Source organism: Perca fluviatilis, chromosome 18 (assembly GCF_010015445.1).
Source record: "Perca fluviatilis chromosome 18, GENO_Pfluv_1.0, whole genome shotgun sequence".
Lineage (NCBI taxonomy): Eukaryota > Metazoa > Chordata > Actinopteri > Perciformes > Percidae > Perca > Perca fluviatilis.
The window spans coordinates 24,673,852-24,692,157 of record NC_053129.1 but is presented as its reverse complement, the minus strand read 5'-3'; the positions used below and the strand labels follow the sequence as shown (position 1 = coordinate 24,692,157).

General features: G+C 40.1%; 1 protein-coding gene across 23 annotated transcripts in view; it reads left to right on the top strand.

Moving 5' to 3' along the window:
• ptprk (protein tyrosine phosphatase receptor type K) overlaps positions 1–18,306 on the top strand; it is a 114,219-nt gene that overhangs the window by 64,850 nt on the left and 31,063 nt on the right. For all 23 annotated transcript variants that reach the window (XM_039781251.1, XM_039781252.1, XM_039781241.1 and 20 more), the window contains 8 exons: positions 5,788–5,900; positions 6,848–7,028; positions 15,743–15,925; positions 16,359–16,478; positions 17,104–17,213; positions 17,326–17,527; positions 17,619–17,724; positions 18,153–18,225. In XM_039781251.1, coding sequence (XP_039637185.1) covers positions 5,788–5,900; positions 6,848–7,028; positions 15,743–15,925; positions 16,359–16,478; positions 17,104–17,213; positions 17,326–17,527; positions 17,619–17,724; positions 18,153–18,225 — 1,088 coding nt within the window. The remainder of the gene's footprint in view (positions 1–5,787; positions 5,901–6,847; positions 7,029–15,742; positions 15,926–16,358; positions 16,479–17,103; positions 17,214–17,325; positions 17,528–17,618; positions 17,725–18,152; positions 18,226–18,306) is intronic.

Sequence of the window (18,306 nt, the reverse complement as noted above, 5' to 3'; positions counted from 1 at the left end):
CGTCTGTCTATCAAATATCTCATGAACCGTTCTACTTCACACTTGGTTTCCTGGGTACCCAATGAGCTTTGGGTTTTGGTGTTGGAGCAATTTGGACAGCATTGCATATTGGATATTAAAAATAAAACTAAACGGGCGAACAATAAACTGCTGGTGCAGAATGCAGCAGGCTGTTGACACCCTCTGGATAGCAGTGGGGGTGGGGGAGGTTTACTGGCTTGGGCTGCGGTTCACTTTTTGCTGCTTCTAACGTAACATGATTGCTGGATATACCAAGCTAACTTTTCTTCATGTTCCTGGAGCACGAGCGGATAGTTGACAGGAACATCGCAACTGTTGTGTTGAATAAGGATGGAAAAAGGCGCTACGTAACGCTGGCTTTTCCGTGTCTATTATTTGGCTAAGAGGAAACTCAGTAAAAAGCCATTTGCCAACACTAAATATCAAACAAAAGCCAGACACTATACCGTATTAAGTTGCTGTGAGCTGTAGCCTACATTCACCACTTCTAAACAGAGGCAGAACTTAACCTAATCACGGAGATTATTCCTTCACAGCGCTGGGCAATGCGAAACTATCTCGGCGCTGAACCGGGCAGACGTAGCAGTTTTCATCACACTCACCCTGAGTCTGGTTAATTAAGTCTACTGCTAACTTATAACACTAATAACATTACTCTCCACACACACACACACACACACACACACACACACACACACACACACACACACACACACACACACACACACACACACACACACACACACACACACACACACACACACACACACCCGTGGCAACTGTTTGATTTTTTTCATTGTGATATTATGTGATTACATTCTGAATCTTTAATGGTTTCTGTCAGGTAAATATAGAAGTACAATGTCTTCCTCTGATGAAGACGTAGCCTACACTGTAAGTCAGCAGTAGGCTGTACAGTGGAGTTTCATATTAAGTGGTTTGGGGTCCTCCTGTAAGTCATTTTGGGGTACAATTTGGTTTTGAAGAATTCTACAAGAAGCAATAACATAGGCCAAGCAATCGGCCCGTTCCAAACAGGCACATTTTCAATGGGCACTGTACTAGTTACTTAGAATACCTCATGGGGGAAACATGTTTTTCTACCAATTCTTTTTTTTTTATTTAACAATGTCTAAACACAAGCAGCCAGGGATTTTTAATTTTATTTTATTTTATTTTTTTCAAACACCAAGAGTATCGATATCCAGCCCTACGTTTCAAAACTAGATGGACGGACAAGTTTTTTTTACTTGAGATGAACGGTTTATAATCTGTGTGTGTGTGTGTGTGTGTGTGTGTGTGTGTGTGTGTGTGTGTGTGTGTGTGTGTGTGTGTGTGTGTGTGTGTGTGTGTGTGTGTGAGAGTGTGTGAGAGACAAAAAAGTATGAGAGAATCTAACTGTGTGTGTGTGTGTGTGTGTGTGTGTGTGTGTGTGTGTGTGTGTGTGTGTGTGTGTGTGTGTGTGTGTGTGTGTGTGTGTGTGTGTCACTAGTGGTTTGGTCAGAGCCGAACTCTAATAAAGCCTTGCCCTCTGGTTCCTACGGTGACAGAGCGCATCATCACGCCAGCTCGTATCACACACGCACACACACACACACACACATACACACACACACACACACATACACACACACACACACACACACACACCATGCCAGCTTGCATTACACACAACCCATGGCCTAAAAAGCTCCTGCAATATTATTGTCACACACATGCACACAAACACACACATCAGACTTAAGAGGACGCACAACTGACTTGAATTCATACAACCTGGAATCGTCCACTTCTGAAGTGTCCCTTTCTCCTTTTAACCCATCACACACACACACACGCGCGCACACACACACACACACACACACACACACACTCTAAGTAATAGTGACAGGTGAAGCTTCAGGCGTTATGGAACTATAGAAAACCTACTACCACTGTTGGCTGTCAATACGACTGAAACACACACAGACACACGCACACACTTGCACACTCATACACACACTCCTTGCGTGTTCTGGAGGTCAGATGGCCTCCAGTGAGCTCCATGATGTCAGCAGCAGTTTGTGAAAAGTAAACTTTATTGACAAGGTTGCTGACGATGGAAAACAAAGCATAGTGGGCTCTCGTCACCAACAAAATCTCTGTCTATCCTCTTTCTTTCTTTCTTTCTTTCTTTCTTTCTTTTTTATGTTGGTTTATCTGTCTCTCTCTCGCTGTTTGTTCACTACATCATGAATCTTAAAGCGCCCATATTATGCTCATTTTTAGGTTCATTTAATTTTCAAAAAACACCATATTTTTGTTGTACTGCACAGCTCTCTCTCACTGCTGCAGATCCTCTTTTCACCTGGTTTCTGTTTTAGCTACAGAGTGAGACCTCTTTTCATCTTCTTCTTCTGTACTATCTTTGATTGCACTCCCACATGCTCAGTAGCTCAGATGTAGATCATGTCAGCTAGCTAGCTCTAGAGACAGTAAAAGAAAGCCTGTTTCTCCAACTTTGGTCAGTTACAAGGCAGGATTAGCTGGGAGACTTCTAAATGAGGGCACACATGTAAGTAGTTCTTTTGTAGATTATGGTGAACTTGTGTGTGTTGTAGCAGTGCTTTGCTATTGAGAACGACGTAGCATGCTAGCGTTAGCATTAGCGTTAGCATGCTAATGCTAACGGTTAGCATGCTAACGAGCTAACGGTTGTGGTTAGCCAGCTCATTTCGGACTGTGACGTCACAGTCCGAGCCGATTTTGAAAAGCTCACTAGGAGACTGAAGGCAGGACACATTCAGAAACTGTATCTCACTCAAAACAGCATGGATGGAATTTTTTCAAAGTTTGTATGTGTGTGGAAGCACCAGAGACACAAAAGAACACCCCAAATCCCAGGAAAAGTGATTTTTTCATAATATGGGCACTTTAAATCAGAAAATCTATCAAACCCTCTGCCAATGCCTCTGGAGATTTTTTAAAATTCTAATATCAGTAAAGAAAGTGAGTGATGGTGAAAACAAATTAATCACCCAGACGGGTTAAATCAGAAGATGACACACACATTTGGAGTCTTCCCAATGTTGATTTGTTTTGTTATCATCATTTACATTTGACCCATAAAAATGAGAAATGATGAGCGGGTTCGCACATGTGATTAATAATAAAAAAGATGGTGACAAATAACCCATCGCAAAAAAACACCATTGATGATTTGTAAGATTTTTTTTAGGTCAGCTTTGCAAATGACAAGTGATGGAACAAAAGAAAAAAAAACGTAAATGCATGAACTCATTCCAGCTCTCGTTTTCTCTGGAGTCACATAATGACCCACTTACATTCCTTACAGTTTCATTTTATGCGTATTATTTATCTTTTAGATATTCAATAGTAAGTAAGACACATTTATTTAAGTTAACGCAGAGGCTGCCAGCAGACAAATCTACTGTTTTGTTTGCTTGAATAAATGTATTTTGTATAAATGTATATCTTTCAGAATTTTTGCTTTATTTCCTTATTTCTTTGTTAATCATCGAATTGTTTACTTTGTTTATTTGATGGCGTTGCGAGCTGACATGTTGTTGACGTCGGTTTTCTGAAGTCACTTCTGCATTCGTTATCTGGATTCAGCTCTCTGTGTGTGTGTGTGTGTGTGTGTGTGTGTGTGTGTGTGTGTGTGTGTGTGTGTGTGTGTGTGTGTGTGTGTGTGTGTGTGTGTGTGTGTGTGTGTGTGTGTGTGGGGCTGTCAAACTATGGTGTTTCATCTGTTGCTAAAAAGACACTTCCCAGCCTGCACCCCTCTGACAGCCATATTAACACACACACACACACACACACACACACACACACACACACACACAGAAATGCAACCACAGACAAAGAGAAAAAGAGGTGACAGCAATGCAAAATATAGATATTAAAGGAACAACATGCACTGTAACACAAATACACACACACACACACACACACATATATAATTTAGATAACACTTACTTAGATATATGATTGAAGCTCGATTGCAAAAAAAGACATTTTCTCTATCTTTATACTGATAGCAATATTGCCTGGTAGTGTGTTTTGAGAATGTGACTGAGAGAGATAAGATCCATGTGATTTAATGGTTTTGAGATAGACCACTTTGTTTTTTTGTGTGTGTGTGTGTGTGTGTGTGTGTGTGTGTTTGTGTTTTTGTTTGTGGGTGTGTGTGTGTCAAGTACATAAATCTTTGATGCAGTGTGTTTTAAGGTTGTGTGTGTGTGTGTGTGTGTGTGTGTGTGTGTGTGTGTGTGTGTGTGTGTGTGTGTGTGTGTGTGTGTGTGTGTTGTGCTTTCGGCTTGTCAATCACAGATGGTTGACAGTTAGCTCTGATCTGGCTGACTGGCCCTGAACCATCACACATCCATCATATTTACATGCAAGTACATACACTACGTACATAGAGTATTTATTCACTGAGAGCATCACAGGACGTAGTACATGGCTACATAACAAGACATATTTCATATATATTTCGAATGAAAACTCCAGTATATGCAATCAAATTATATAATCATAAAAATGTCATTGCGTCGTTTTTATAGTTTAAGTTACACATATACAATATTTTAATGGTACCTTTTATGAAATACAGTCTTATCTAAGAAGGTAAAGGGGATTATCCCTTACTAAATCCCAGGCTAAATCTATGCTAATCAAAAATGAGATGTTGATAAAGACCAATTAGGGAGAGATTTGGTAAGCTTGTTGTAAAATTGAGTTTACATCAGGATACATACACCAAATGGCAACAGTGATCAGAATATTTAAATTGCAGTTAGCAAGCAATTGCTAACCAAAGCCGTCTTCAGACATATACCACATAACAGTAATCTGATGCCAATTTAACATTTAGGTCTCATGTCTGCATAAACACTGATTCACTTGTACGTAGAAATCACAACAGTAATCTGACCAGGTTGGACCTTGTAACATTTCTGGCACTTTTAAATTGCACTGGCAAAGAACTGGAGGTGGTCACCGGTTGCCGTACTAAAGGCTGCCCCCTGCTCCTATGTATAGGATGGGTTAAAGGCAGAGGGAGCATTTTGTTTGTATGTTAGTGCTTAGAATTGAAAATAAAGGAATCTTATCATTCTCTGCTTGTGCAGTGCACTGATGGACTTGCTGCAAAGGGTGTGTTTGCATTAACATTAAGTTCATTATAACTCCGTAAACACAGAAAAGGAGTTTCAATGCGTGAAACAACATGGCTGCGAGTGTTTGATGAAAGTAACTGGATATAAATCTTGTTATGTGAAGTGTCTTTGAGTATCTAGAAAAGCACTCTATGGAGGAAAGTAAGAACAGGAAGCTAGGATTGAAACTAACTCCAAACATCAGCTACTCAGCACTAAACACAATGGGTCTCAAAATGTAGTGCTCTCTCCCCTGCATGACCATAAATATTCAGCCAATTAGTTCACTATTAGATTTACGCAGCTTGGTTGTCATAATATTGCAGGCTAGTGCAGTTTCCACTTGTTAGGATGTCCCTTACAATTTCTGCCATTAGTATAGTTGTCATTGTTTACTGGTAAGTTGTTTAAAATATTCATTTGAGCTCACAGATATCACGTCAGCTGTTACACTCACACAGCTTTGTATGACAGTCACTACAGTATGTTGTTCCTTGTGTCTTGCCTCTTCTGTTCTGCTGTGACCTTGTTTGAGTGTGTTTCATTCACCTGGTGAGGCCCTTTGAAACCTTCTTTTATGATTTTGTTCATTATTCTCTTTCCTCAGAGCCTCCGCACCCCATCGCCCCTCCCCAGCTGCTAGGCGTCGGCCCTACATATCTGCTGATTCAGCTGAATGCTAACTCCATATTTGGAGATGGACCTATTATACTGAAAGAGGTATGTTCAGTAAGAGACATTGTATAGTTAAGCAATAAATGACCATGACAATTAGCATTTATTCTTTCACAGGAAAGCAGGAAAATAGACCTTCTGGCTGACATATGTCAAAGGAATAGTTCAACATTTTTGTAAATGTGCTTTCTTGCTGAGAGTTAGATGAGACGTTTTAGGTGGAGCTAGCAGGCGGTTAGCTTAGCATAAACACTTAAAGTAGGTGGAAACAGCTAGCCTGGCTCTGTCCAAAGCTAATTTATGTACAGATTAAACAAATGAGATATAGCATATTGATCAGTCAAATGTATAGGTGCTGGTAGATTTTTAAAACTTTGAACAGAGCTAATCTAGCTGTTTCTCCCATTTCCATTCTTTATGCTAAGCTAGGCTAATTATCTCCAAGAGGTAGCTTCACATTTAGTATAAAGACATGAGAGGGATATTGATCTTCTAGTCTTACACTCGCTATTTCCCATTTCAAGCTATTTCTTTAAATATCAGGTATAAGTGTTAATTTTGAATTATATGTTTGAATGTATTCATATTTTAGCGAAATTATTTGTGATTTAGCGTGACTGTATTTATCGGGTGTTTTATAATGACTAATTTTAAAGGAATGGTTCGACATTTTGGCAAATGCATTTATTTACTTTATGGCAGAGAGTAGGATGATAATTTACCATACAGTAAAGATGAAGCTACCGTAGCCACTTAGCTTTTCTTGGCTGGGGCCAGCAACTTTCCGCTGACCTGATCAGAGGCAAAACAAATCATCAGGAACTATTAACTAAATATCAAACTATTCCTTTACCATAGATAAGTAATTTTATTTCCCACTCAATATAAATCTGAAAGCTAATGATATTTTCGATTGATATCCTGCATACATTCTGATTAATACTGAAGACTCACATAACTATAATATGTAATACTTGATTTTTCTTCTTTAGGTTGAGTACCGCATGACAACAGGCAGCTGGACGGAGACTCACGCCGTGAACTCTCCCAGCTATAAGTTATTTCATCTTGACCCAGACACAGAGTATGAGATCAGAGTGTTACTCACCAGACCAGGAGAGGGAGGGACAGGCAAATCTGGACCACCTCTCATTACCCGGACCAAATGTGCAGGTAGGACATAGACGCATACATACTGTATTTGACTGTGTTAATATTAACTAGTATATACAAATCAGTTTTGTGATTACTATAAATAAACTAACCATCCAGAAGTGCAAAAATAAATTGAACACTGTTTAAATCACTTATAATCTTAAATTCTTAAAAGTTTACCATGAAACAACCTTTTTCCTCACCCTGTTTACTATAATGAATTCAGTAAATCATTGATCATAAACATGTATGTCCTAAAATATGATAAATTGCATTCTGCAAGAAAAAGGTAGGTACCTTGACTTTAGCCGGGTCTGCTTGTGCACAGTTTGTTTTGCCCGTCTGATTATCTATCGATCTGTCCATCTACTGTTGTTCTTTTTTGTCTTGGTATCTATATTTTAGTTGGTAGAGTGATATTTATACTATGAGCAGGCAGGGAGAAGGGAGGAGAGGTGTAGCGAGGGATAGAATTGGAAAAGAAAGGAGGGGAGAGCCTGAGTCAGTCCAGTGATCTGAGAGAAAGAGTGATTAAAATACTGGAGGCTCTCTCCACCTTTCTCACTTTTTATCTGGATTTTTCTTTTCTTCTCTCACTGTATTCCTGCTTTCTCACTGCCACTCCTCTTCTATATATCTCTCTTTCCACTTTGTTCCTTGTCGCTGCCTTTCCCACTTTTCTCATTGCCTCTCTCTCTCCCCATCTCGCTCTCTCTCTCTGTGGATCAATAGACGGAGGGCAGAAACACTGTCTGACATTTGTAGAAATAAACGACTGAAATATTAACACAGCCAGCCTGAGGGAGAGAGAGCGAGAGAGGGTTGATATGCGAAAGAAAAAGACAGAATGAAAAGCAGTGAGCTTGAATGAGAAACAGAATCAAGGAGTGATGGTGAGATGATGAAAAACAATAAGGCTGGAAAAGAAAGAGAGGAGAAAATAGAAGTGGTGACGAGAGAGAGCGCGAGAGAATGATGAAACTGGAGAATGAAAATGAAAGAGATGAAAACTCATAAGCACGGGGCCTGACTGATGTCTGCCAACCTGTGTGTGTGTGTGTGTGTGTGTGTGTGTGTGTGTGTGTGTGTGTGTGTGTGTGTGTGTGTGTGTGTGTGTGTGTGTGTGTGTGTGTGTGTGTGTGTGTGTGTGTGTGTGTGTGTGAGAGAGAATCTGTATGTGTGTGTGTTTATTGACAGAGAAGGAAGTCATAGACTTGTTCAGGCGACCCATGTATTGAACAGTTTCCTGTTTGACAGGAAAAGGAAATTAATCTTCCTCTCCTCACTCACGCAGGAACACATTTGAGTTAAAGACGATAACACATTGTAATCCACATAATGTGATATGAGATATTAAAAACATTGATATCAGACTAAATGAGAAAAATATGGTTATGAATTTACAGAATTGCATCAAATCATTCTGTATATCTGAATAACTTTTGTCTACCAACTAGAAAGTAAAGAGAACATCTTCAATCTTCCATGATATTTAGAGGGATTTCCACTCTAATGCATTTCAGAAATGGAAAGGAAATGCAAACATGATGCTAGTAGGGCGAACCTATTGCACTGAATATTAATTTCTTGAAACAATGCAAACAAATAAGCATCTCCCCACATGTACTAAGAAAAGATAGCTCTTTAAAAAAGACAAGTTGAATAATCTCATTCTGCTCGGAAGTTGTAATATTAAGTGTGGCCACTTCACCAAAATTGCCTCACAGGCAAGCACTGGTTGCCTAGCAACTTCATGGTGACAACAACCAGCCAAGAAATAGTCCAGCATATAACATCCCATGAAACAAAATTTGACGTTTGTTAGTTTGTTCCAGTAACTGAGAAGAATTGAGGATTGCTGAATTTAGAAAAATAACCCAGGCGTAGTGTTAATGGTAGGCCAAAACAATTTTCTCAAACTAGAGAGTGAGGAGTAAGACAAACTTTACGGCCCCATTGACATGTGTTGTCACCATAACAACTAACAACAATCACCATTTTCTCTTGAACTAGTCAAAGGACCACGACCCACAACAAACCGTTCAATGACTGTTCTACTCTTATTCTATTTCTATGGGTAAATGGTTTTCCTGTGTCGCATAGTGTAAAAAGACAGAGACTACCTCCTCTCCTACCTACCTACTCCTACCTGCCTTTCTCCTATTGTTTTCAGTGAGACTAAGGTCATATAAACTCACACACACACACACACACACACACACACACACACACACACACACACACACACACACACACGTGTATTCAAACACACATCACACACGTGTGCGCACACACACACACACACACACACACATGCACACGGAGATGGACTTGTGTTTGTTGAGAGAGACACATACACACACACACATGGGGTAGAAATGTTATTTAAATGGTAATGATTCCTTTGCTTTTTCTGGTTACGTTTGTCTGATCCCACCACCTGTAGTTTACTGGATGTTTAGTTCAATGCAAAATAATGAAGACACACACACACACACACACACACACACACACACACACACACACACACACAGGGAAATGTGTGCACAAACACCAGGCATAAACCCATGCATGTCACCACACAAAACAGTTTAATTAATAACCAATAAAGTTAATATGATACAGAGCAAAAATGACACACACTGCAGAGCAATTGATATGGTAAGAGGAAAAATGTCATCTCTTCCTCTCTTCTCTCTTCTTTTCAACTCTTCTTCTACACTTTTTTTTATTTGTCTTCCATTTCTACTGCTTTCTCATGCTCCCCCTGTCTCTCCTATCCCACTCTCGATTTTTCTTTAGTAGTGATTCATTGCTCTTGTCAGAAGGGTGAAAAATAATCAACTTGAAGTGAAGGGCTTGTGTGTGTGTGTGTGTGTGTGTGTGTGTGTGTGTGTGTGTGTGTGTGTGTGTGTGTGTGTGTGTGTGTGTGTGTGTGTGTGTGTGTGTGTGTGTGTGTGTGTGTGTGTGTGTGTGTGTGTGTGTGTGTGACAGAAGAAAGTGATGAAGTAGCTTTTAATCCAAATCCTGAATTTTCTGCTGAAAACCTCTTGGTCATGGCAGGTTACACACACACACACACAAATGGACACACACTAACAGGCATGAGCACACACAGAAGAGAGACACACTAAGCGGTATATCGAGATTGAAAGAAATGTACACACACACACAGTTCAGGGAGCTACAGTATTTCTTATATGTTGCACAAACTCAGCATCACTTGGATTAATGGAAGAATGGAATCACAAAACACACTTCCAGACATACAAGCACAGATGTTGTAGGAATCACACACAATATATATATGTACTTCTTTATATATGTGAAAGCGCACACACATGCACACACACAGTCAGTAGCACGAAGCTTTAAGGGGCAGATCCTTGGAACCTATAGACACAGTACTGTAAGCTGTGTGTGTTTAAGAAGTCAAGCAGTTTTACAATGATGTTCTGTGTGTGTGCATGTGGTAGTTCATGGCAAATTCTGATGGTTTTGGATCATTTTCTGCCTTAAATGGGCACATCTAGATCCGTAGTTTTGGGGAAGAAATACCTTAAACTCTATTGTGTATTAAAAAGAAGTGTGCACACACACAGTCAGGGAAAGCTGTAAAGATAAAGTTTAAAGGACAAAATGTGACCGCTTCTCAGAAGAAAAATAGTCTATTAATGAAAAAGTCGCTGTAATATTTTACCATAAAAAAAAAGAGGAGTCACACCTCAGCTACGGTGAAACTTCGAAGCCTGTGCACATAGCCGTCCACGCAGAAGTATAAATGAAACTTTAAGGGACATTCTGCTATTTTTATGAAGTCTTAAAATGTTTTGTGCATATCTTTTTGTAATACTTTCTCCTGTCCATAGAGGTTTGTTGTTTGTTAAATTATTCTTACCTCATTGCTTTTACCAACCTGCCTTTTTGTGACCGTAAAGGTATTTGAATGTTGTTACTTCATTATTTTCTTTTTCTCAGCTTCTTGATCTCTGACAATTCCCACTACCTCAACAACATCTACACTATTTCTGAAACTCTAGAAGTCCTGGTTGCTGATTTCATAATTAGCCTCTGGATAAGCAAGTCACAATCAAATTCCACGTAGCCTACAAGTGCAAATTGAATGAGTCTTTCAGCGCTTATTTGCAACTTTCATGTGCTTGGCCCAATGAGAAATGCAGAGAGAAAATGAGAGCGAATACCCGCAGTTTCATTTGTCTTTCTCATGACAGTGGAAGGATTACCAGGAACTAATTGGACAGATTAACTTGGATTTAGCTGCATCTCCTGTCAACCTTTTCTATTTCCCTCCCTCATATCCTCTCCCCTTTCCTTACCTCTTTACTTCTCTGCTTTTCTTTAAGCTTCTGTCTCCTGCTCTGTGGTCTTTTTACTGTATATTTATTGGCCCTTTCTAATGCTTCATTTGAGGGACAGTTTTTTTCTCTCACCCTGAACGTAATTCTATTTCATTTAGTTTCATTTCCTTTCCATTTGTTTTCCATTCTTTAATTCCAACCTCTGGATTCAGCTGATATGAAGCTTGCCGTCCTTGGTGTTATTGTTGGTGTTTATTGGTATTGTTGTTGTTTTCAAAGCTCCATCTGTGGAGAACAAAGCCTTTTAGTTCCAACATGAATCCAGCCGTTTGTATGTCTACCGGAGGAGGGGAAAGGGACAAGGCAGCCTCTGTGGTTTACCGTTGGACCTGCTCCCGCTTGACTCTGGCCATGTTCCAAACTAGTTATCATCTCTCCCCGTTCCTCCTCTCTGCCTCTTTCTTTCCCTCTTTCTCTCTGTTCCCTTTATCTGTCACTCGCTCCCTCCAGCCCCAGTTTCATTTTTTCACGCATTGCTTTGTTTTTACACTCTTCTTTATTCATTTTCTATGCTGCTCTCCTTGCCCTCCTGTTGTTGTTTTCTTCCTTTCCTTCTTCTATTTGTTCATATTCTCTTACTGTCTCTCCTACCCTCTTTTACTACCTACAGTAAATGGACAAGAGAGCAATGAATTGTGGGTCAGGAAGGGAATGGGGTTTTGAATGCAGGTGTGCGTGTGTCCGTATGACCATGTGTCCGTGTCCTAATAGCCAGGTTTATCATGATGATGACAAATATTGATTTAAACAGGGAGACAGAGGAAAAGACCTAGATGAAGAAGACAGAAATAGAGGGAGAGACAGGCAGTAGGTCTCCCTCTCGCTCTATTTAAATGTCAACCATCCAATAACAGGTTGAAGCAAAAATGAAATGTTCTGACCCTTCAGCTATTAACACACACACATACACACACACACTCTCATTTTCTCTCACGCCTGTATGTCTCTTTATTAGTAAGCTATTTACATCTAAATTACTTGCCAACCTCAACATGTTTGTATTTTGTGTGTGTGTGTGTGTGTTTAAGAGAGTTGTTTGTCCTTCACTATGCATTCTTATTATGAGAAGTTTTATTGACACACACACACATAAACACACACCTATACATACACCTATGCTCTGCCCAGATTTAATCTTGAATCTGTCACAACCTGCGTGCCTGTACATTTCTGTGCGTGCGTGCGTGTTGTGTGTGTGTGTGTGTGTGTGTGTGTGTGTGTGTGTGTGTGTGTGTGTGTGTGTGTGTGTGTGTGTGTGTGTGTGTGTGTGTGTGTGTGTGTGTGTGTGTGTGTGTGTGTGTGTGTGTGTGTGTGTGTGTGTGTGCGTGTGAGAGTGTGAGAGTGAGTGAGTGAGTGAGTGAGTGAGTGAGTGAGTGAGTGAGTGAGTGAGTGACAGGCAAATAATGGGTTGTCAGAAAAAAAACGACAAGTTTGTGTCCTTGTGTTGTCTCCTCTGAGAGAGGAAGACCCAGAGAAAAAAAGAGAGTGAGACAAGTAGGGGTTGGGGAGAGACTTTCGTCTGTATTTAAGGTGAGCTGTTTTTATTAAAAAATCCTGGAAGGACATAAGGAACCAAGTAGGTTATAGAGGGAGGAGGAGGGAACATCATCTGGTGATAAAAATGACCATCACTGTGAATGAAGTCAACTTTATGACAAGGAACAATAAACAAAACCTTTAATTAAATTTGTTATGGATATGTCCAGAGCCAATCTTAACCAAGGTGTATTTGTAATTGGCTGTATTGAGGCTGACCAAACTCCACCAGATCTCAGAGGGAAATATTGTACTTTTTACTTTACTTCATTTAGTTTCTAGTTACTGTTGCAGATCAATATTTTATGCACAAAACCTATGGCCAGCAATTATTAATGGAAAATGCTACTTACACATTAATTGATTAGGATTAATAATTTGGTAATATGGTATAAAATATTATCACACTCCCAGGGGTCATGTCACTTTAATTTTACCGATAATAAGTATCTACTTTAACTTAAGTAATATTTAAAGTAGTATTTTGGGTCTGAATACTTCTTCCATCACTACTTCTCTAGTAAACATATGCACCAGTATCAGACACATGCAGAAGAACACACATCAAAACAACCCAGAGATGGGGACTCGAGTCTGAGCACTTAAGTCGCACAAACAGCTGACTTCAGACTTGACTCGGACTCGAGCTTCGAGACTCGTCAACAACCTGTTTTCATACAGTTATTGCTTTTTAAATCTAAATGTATTCATGTATTCCTTTTTTTTTTTGGCGCATATATGGGAGAACGTATGACGAGCTACATATCCCCTGCCCTTTGCCATAATGTGCAACGTAACGCATCCGCCTATGTGCGCGCACTCGCATATAAAGAAATGCATTGCCGATGGCGACACCAAGTCCTCCAGGAGTTGTGCCTTTTGTCATTAGTTTTGCTTTCAATAACTTTGTAAACCGTGGCAGTAAGCCAACAGCTACATGCAAAGTGTGTGGCACCAAGATAAAGGATGCCGGATCAACAACGTCGGACTTCATCAGGCATCTAAAAACGCACCCAGATAGGTCAGTCACTCACACACTAATGTGAAAAGAGACGTTACATTTAGTCACAGGTAACAAGCTAACCATCGCAAAGTGTTGTGCTAATGCTGGGAACAGGCAAATAGTATCTTATAGTTAGTAGTCGCTGAGGCTAAGAAATCCATGGCGCACAGGATGCGGGATGCACGGCTCCATCTCCCCCGGAATAAACGCTGTGCTGGGTGGGGAAACTCATGTGATGCATAATTGATCCTGTGGATGATTTGTAGGCTAATAAGTGAACAAGGTGTACCCGGTCCACCAAACACTGTCTTGACTGTCTTAATTCTGCACATATTTCTGTTACTGTAGTCCTATTTACTATTTCATTATTGCATCCATGCGTGGCGCAGCGGATCCGTGCGCACTATCACCTGCCATGGAGACGCTGGCCTCACTAACCTCTCCTCCTCTGAGCTGGGTCTCCCTCGCGCTGAACTCCGTTTCACTGAGCCTACTAACACAAGTGTTGTGCTGTAATGCTGGGAACATGCAAATTGTATCTTTATAGTTGTATCAATATGATGTGACAGACTTAGGTTAATATTTCACCAGGTCCGAGGGCTAGATGGATGTGTTAAGTAGACCCCATAAAGTTATCCCACAACTGATTCTGATACTGTACTGTATGGATGGTAGCTACAGCACATGCTTTGAAATCAGAAGATTTAACAATACAGTGTTAGGGACAGATCAGATGGCCAGAGACTTGAGACTTGACTTGGACTTGTGGCAAGAGACTTGAATTGAACTTGCCCCTCAAAGACTTGAGACTTGACTTGGACTCGAGCTCAAAGTCTTGAGACTTGACTTGGACTCAAGCTCAAAGACTTGAGACTTGACTTGGACTTGCAAAAATGACTTGTGAACATCTCTGACTCAACCTCACCAATCTTTATTCGGACTTCATTAAGTATTTCAAAAAGACTAGAAGAAAACTACATGTTTGTGTTCCATGTGATTTGTGTTGTGAGTGATATCTGCTCTAGTTGGAGAGGTGGTTTCCTTACCCAGAGAAATAACTCTTCTACAACAATTTGTAGCATCTTAAGATGATAGCTTTTCTACAGAAAACGGCAGCTCTTCCAGGTATATATTTCCATCTTTACTGTTGAATGGCTGGAGAAGCACAAGTTGGTAAACATTCATGAGAATGTAATGCCTGATATATAATGGACTGATATGAGCAGGCAGGAAGTAGATGGGAAAATGTTTGGTTTTGTGTTTGCTGTTGTGTGTGTGTGTGTGTGTGTGTGTGTGTGTGTGTGTGTGTGTGTGTGTGTGTGTGTGTGTGTGTGTGTGTGTGTGTGTGTGTGTGTGTGTGTGTGTGGAGGTGGAGGTGGAGGTGGAGGTGGAGATGGAGATGGAGGTGGGTGGGTTCTGGGGGTTATTGATCCAGTTAAATGAGCCAGTTAAGGTAATTAAAGCCCTGGGCAGGCTGGAGAGAAAGTAGATTATATTGACAATAACCGTTCTAAATTCACATAAAAGATGGAAAGCAAAGACGCACCTTGTAGAAGTTATTGCATTTGAGAAATGGTTGAATGGCAGCGAGGAGCAGAAAAAGATCTTCGTAAACAACCCTTGTTTTTTCTTGGGAAAAATGTTGATTCAGCACTCTTGCTCTTTTTTTTTTGGCAACACAAAGTACATTTGCCTCTTACAGTGCACCAGGCATATTTATGATCAGAATGCTACAGTCTAACACAGTTCATGTGTCAATAATCTGTTGGGTCACTGAGAAAACTCTTTCCTTGTTCTCATCGGTTTCTCTGTAGAACCTATGCGGACTCCTAAGAGGCTAAAGATTGCTGAGACCAGGTCTCGTCTGATAGCGGTGGACTGGGAGTCGCTGGGTTACAACATAACTCGCTGTCACACCTTTAACGTCACCATCTGCTACCGTTACACGACTGCCAACAACCGCAGCAAAGATGAATGCTTGGACATGGACCCTAAAGGTAATACTCAGTTTAACTGTTAATACAGCCTTTGTTACCATTACTTATACTGCTGTTTTCACTGTTATACTTTGAATATGACAATATAAAGGAATGCAGTATTACATTTGTAAAGGCTGCATTATGGGTATGTTTCTTAAAGCAAATAATAAGTTAATAAAATACTAATACAAATGTAGCTGATAGAGAACTGTCTGGTTGATAAGCCAACTCCTCATATCATTTCTGAAATACTGTACTTTATAATAAGAAGATACAGTACATGTCATTGAGGAGTCCAGTGACCAACAAGACCCACAACCAATCAAATAATATGAGAAAATGATCAGCACTCAATAGAACAATAATCGTTAGTTGCAGCACTAGATGCACTAAAATGATATACATTATTATTTTACAATATTATGTTTTTTTCTTCTCTTTTTCATCTTAGCACCACGCCACTTGGTGGGAAACCTGCCACCCTACACCAACGTCAGTCTGAGGATGATTCTGACCAATCCAGAGGGACGGAAAGAGAGTGACGAGACCGTCATACAAACTGATGAAGATGGTGCGATAAACAAAGCAGACTTCATTTTTGTATCTATGTATTTATTTTCTCATTTAAAAAAAAAAATATTTATATTTAACTTATTGTGTTATATGTTAACTTTTGAAAAAGGGTAAAAAGTAAATGCTTCTAATGCTGTGAGCTTATTTACAGTTACTTTGACATCTTAGGTGACACAACAGGCCGCTGTTGGGAAGTATAACAAATTAAAAAGCACAAAGACAATCCTGACTAGTGCTAGGCTGTTGTAAATTAACAAGAAATTCGACCTTTGTCACTGATATTTTTGGAGAAAGCCACATTTAATTAAGAAAACTCTTGAGCTATAACTTTGGGTACACTTCAACCTGGTTCAGCAAAGTCACAATGTATTCCTTTTGTTGGTATGTTTTTACTAGGAACTCCTTCACTTGGAGGACCGAATGTTTATGAGCATTTTATAATTGTGTGTGTGTGTGTGTGTGTGTGTGTGTGTGTGTGTGTGTGTGTGTGTGTGTGTGTGTGTGTGTGTGTGTGTGTGTGTGTGTGTGTGTGTGTGTGTGTGTGTGTGTGTGTGTGTGTGTGTGTGTGTGTGTGTGTGTGTGTGTGTGTGTGTGTGTGTGTGTGTGTGTGTGTGTGTTAACAGTCCCAGGGTCAGTTCCCAGTCAGTCACTAAGAGCCACTCCATTTGAAGACCGAATTCTTCTTTACTGGAAGGAACCAGCTGAACCCAACGGAGTCATCATACAATATGAGGTACTATAAGCAGAAGCAGTGGGAACAGTAATTGTTGCAGCAAAACTTTCACTCAGCTCAGTCTGTGTGATATATGTATAAACCGTAATTTTGTCTCTCTGCCCCGCCTCAGATCAGCTACAGTGGTGTGCGTTCATTTGACCCGTCGGTGCCTCTCCAGCGCCCGGGGCTCACAGTGTCTCTGCCCTCCAACGCCACCCATCACCTGTTTTCCCAGCTCCACCCAGGTGTCACATACCAGCTCTCTATACGCGCATCCACCTCCAAAGGGTTCGGTTCTGCAACCACGCTCAACGTGACTACTAATATTTCAGGTAGAAAATAAGTTTTAATATGTTTTATTGTCACAAAATGTGATAAAAGGTGATACATGGACACTAATACAGACTCTTGCTCTTTCTTCAGCCCCCACAATAGATGAGTACGATGGGTCAGAGGCCTTTCTGAATGAAACTGCAACAACCATCACTGTCCTGCTCAAACCTGCCCAGGCCAAGGGAGCACCTATAAGGTACATGCATACATATACAGTATATACACAGACCCAAACTTTTGTTACACCAGCCTGTAATTGGCTATATGTCTTCATACTCTCCATAGTCCATATTTATTACTTTTAGCATGTAGTTGGTGTGTATATTGTACATATATTGTATTCTCCTTAATGTAAAGCAACCAGTAAGCCATGAAAAGTGGTCAAGCTTGAACATGTGCATTACAGTACAATCTGTTATTATAATAATTATGCCAACCTTGTTATTTTGGGGATTAACGTGGAGTTTTTCTTTGACACAAGTTGATAAACAGTAATTAAATGAGCAAGTCCCCAAAAAAATGACACTACACAACCTACGTTTGAAATATTTCATTAACCAAGTGTATTAGTGAATAAACAAAAACTCATTTAATAACTTATTTACATTGTCTTCTTGTCCACAGTGCGTACCAGATTGTAGTTGAGGAAGTGAATCCTCAGCGGACACGTCGTCAAGCTTCCTCTGATTGTTATGAGGTGATTATTAATCTGTTCTAAATACATTTAACAAGCCATGCCTTTACAGCATATCTAATGTGCATATATTTGTTTGCTAAC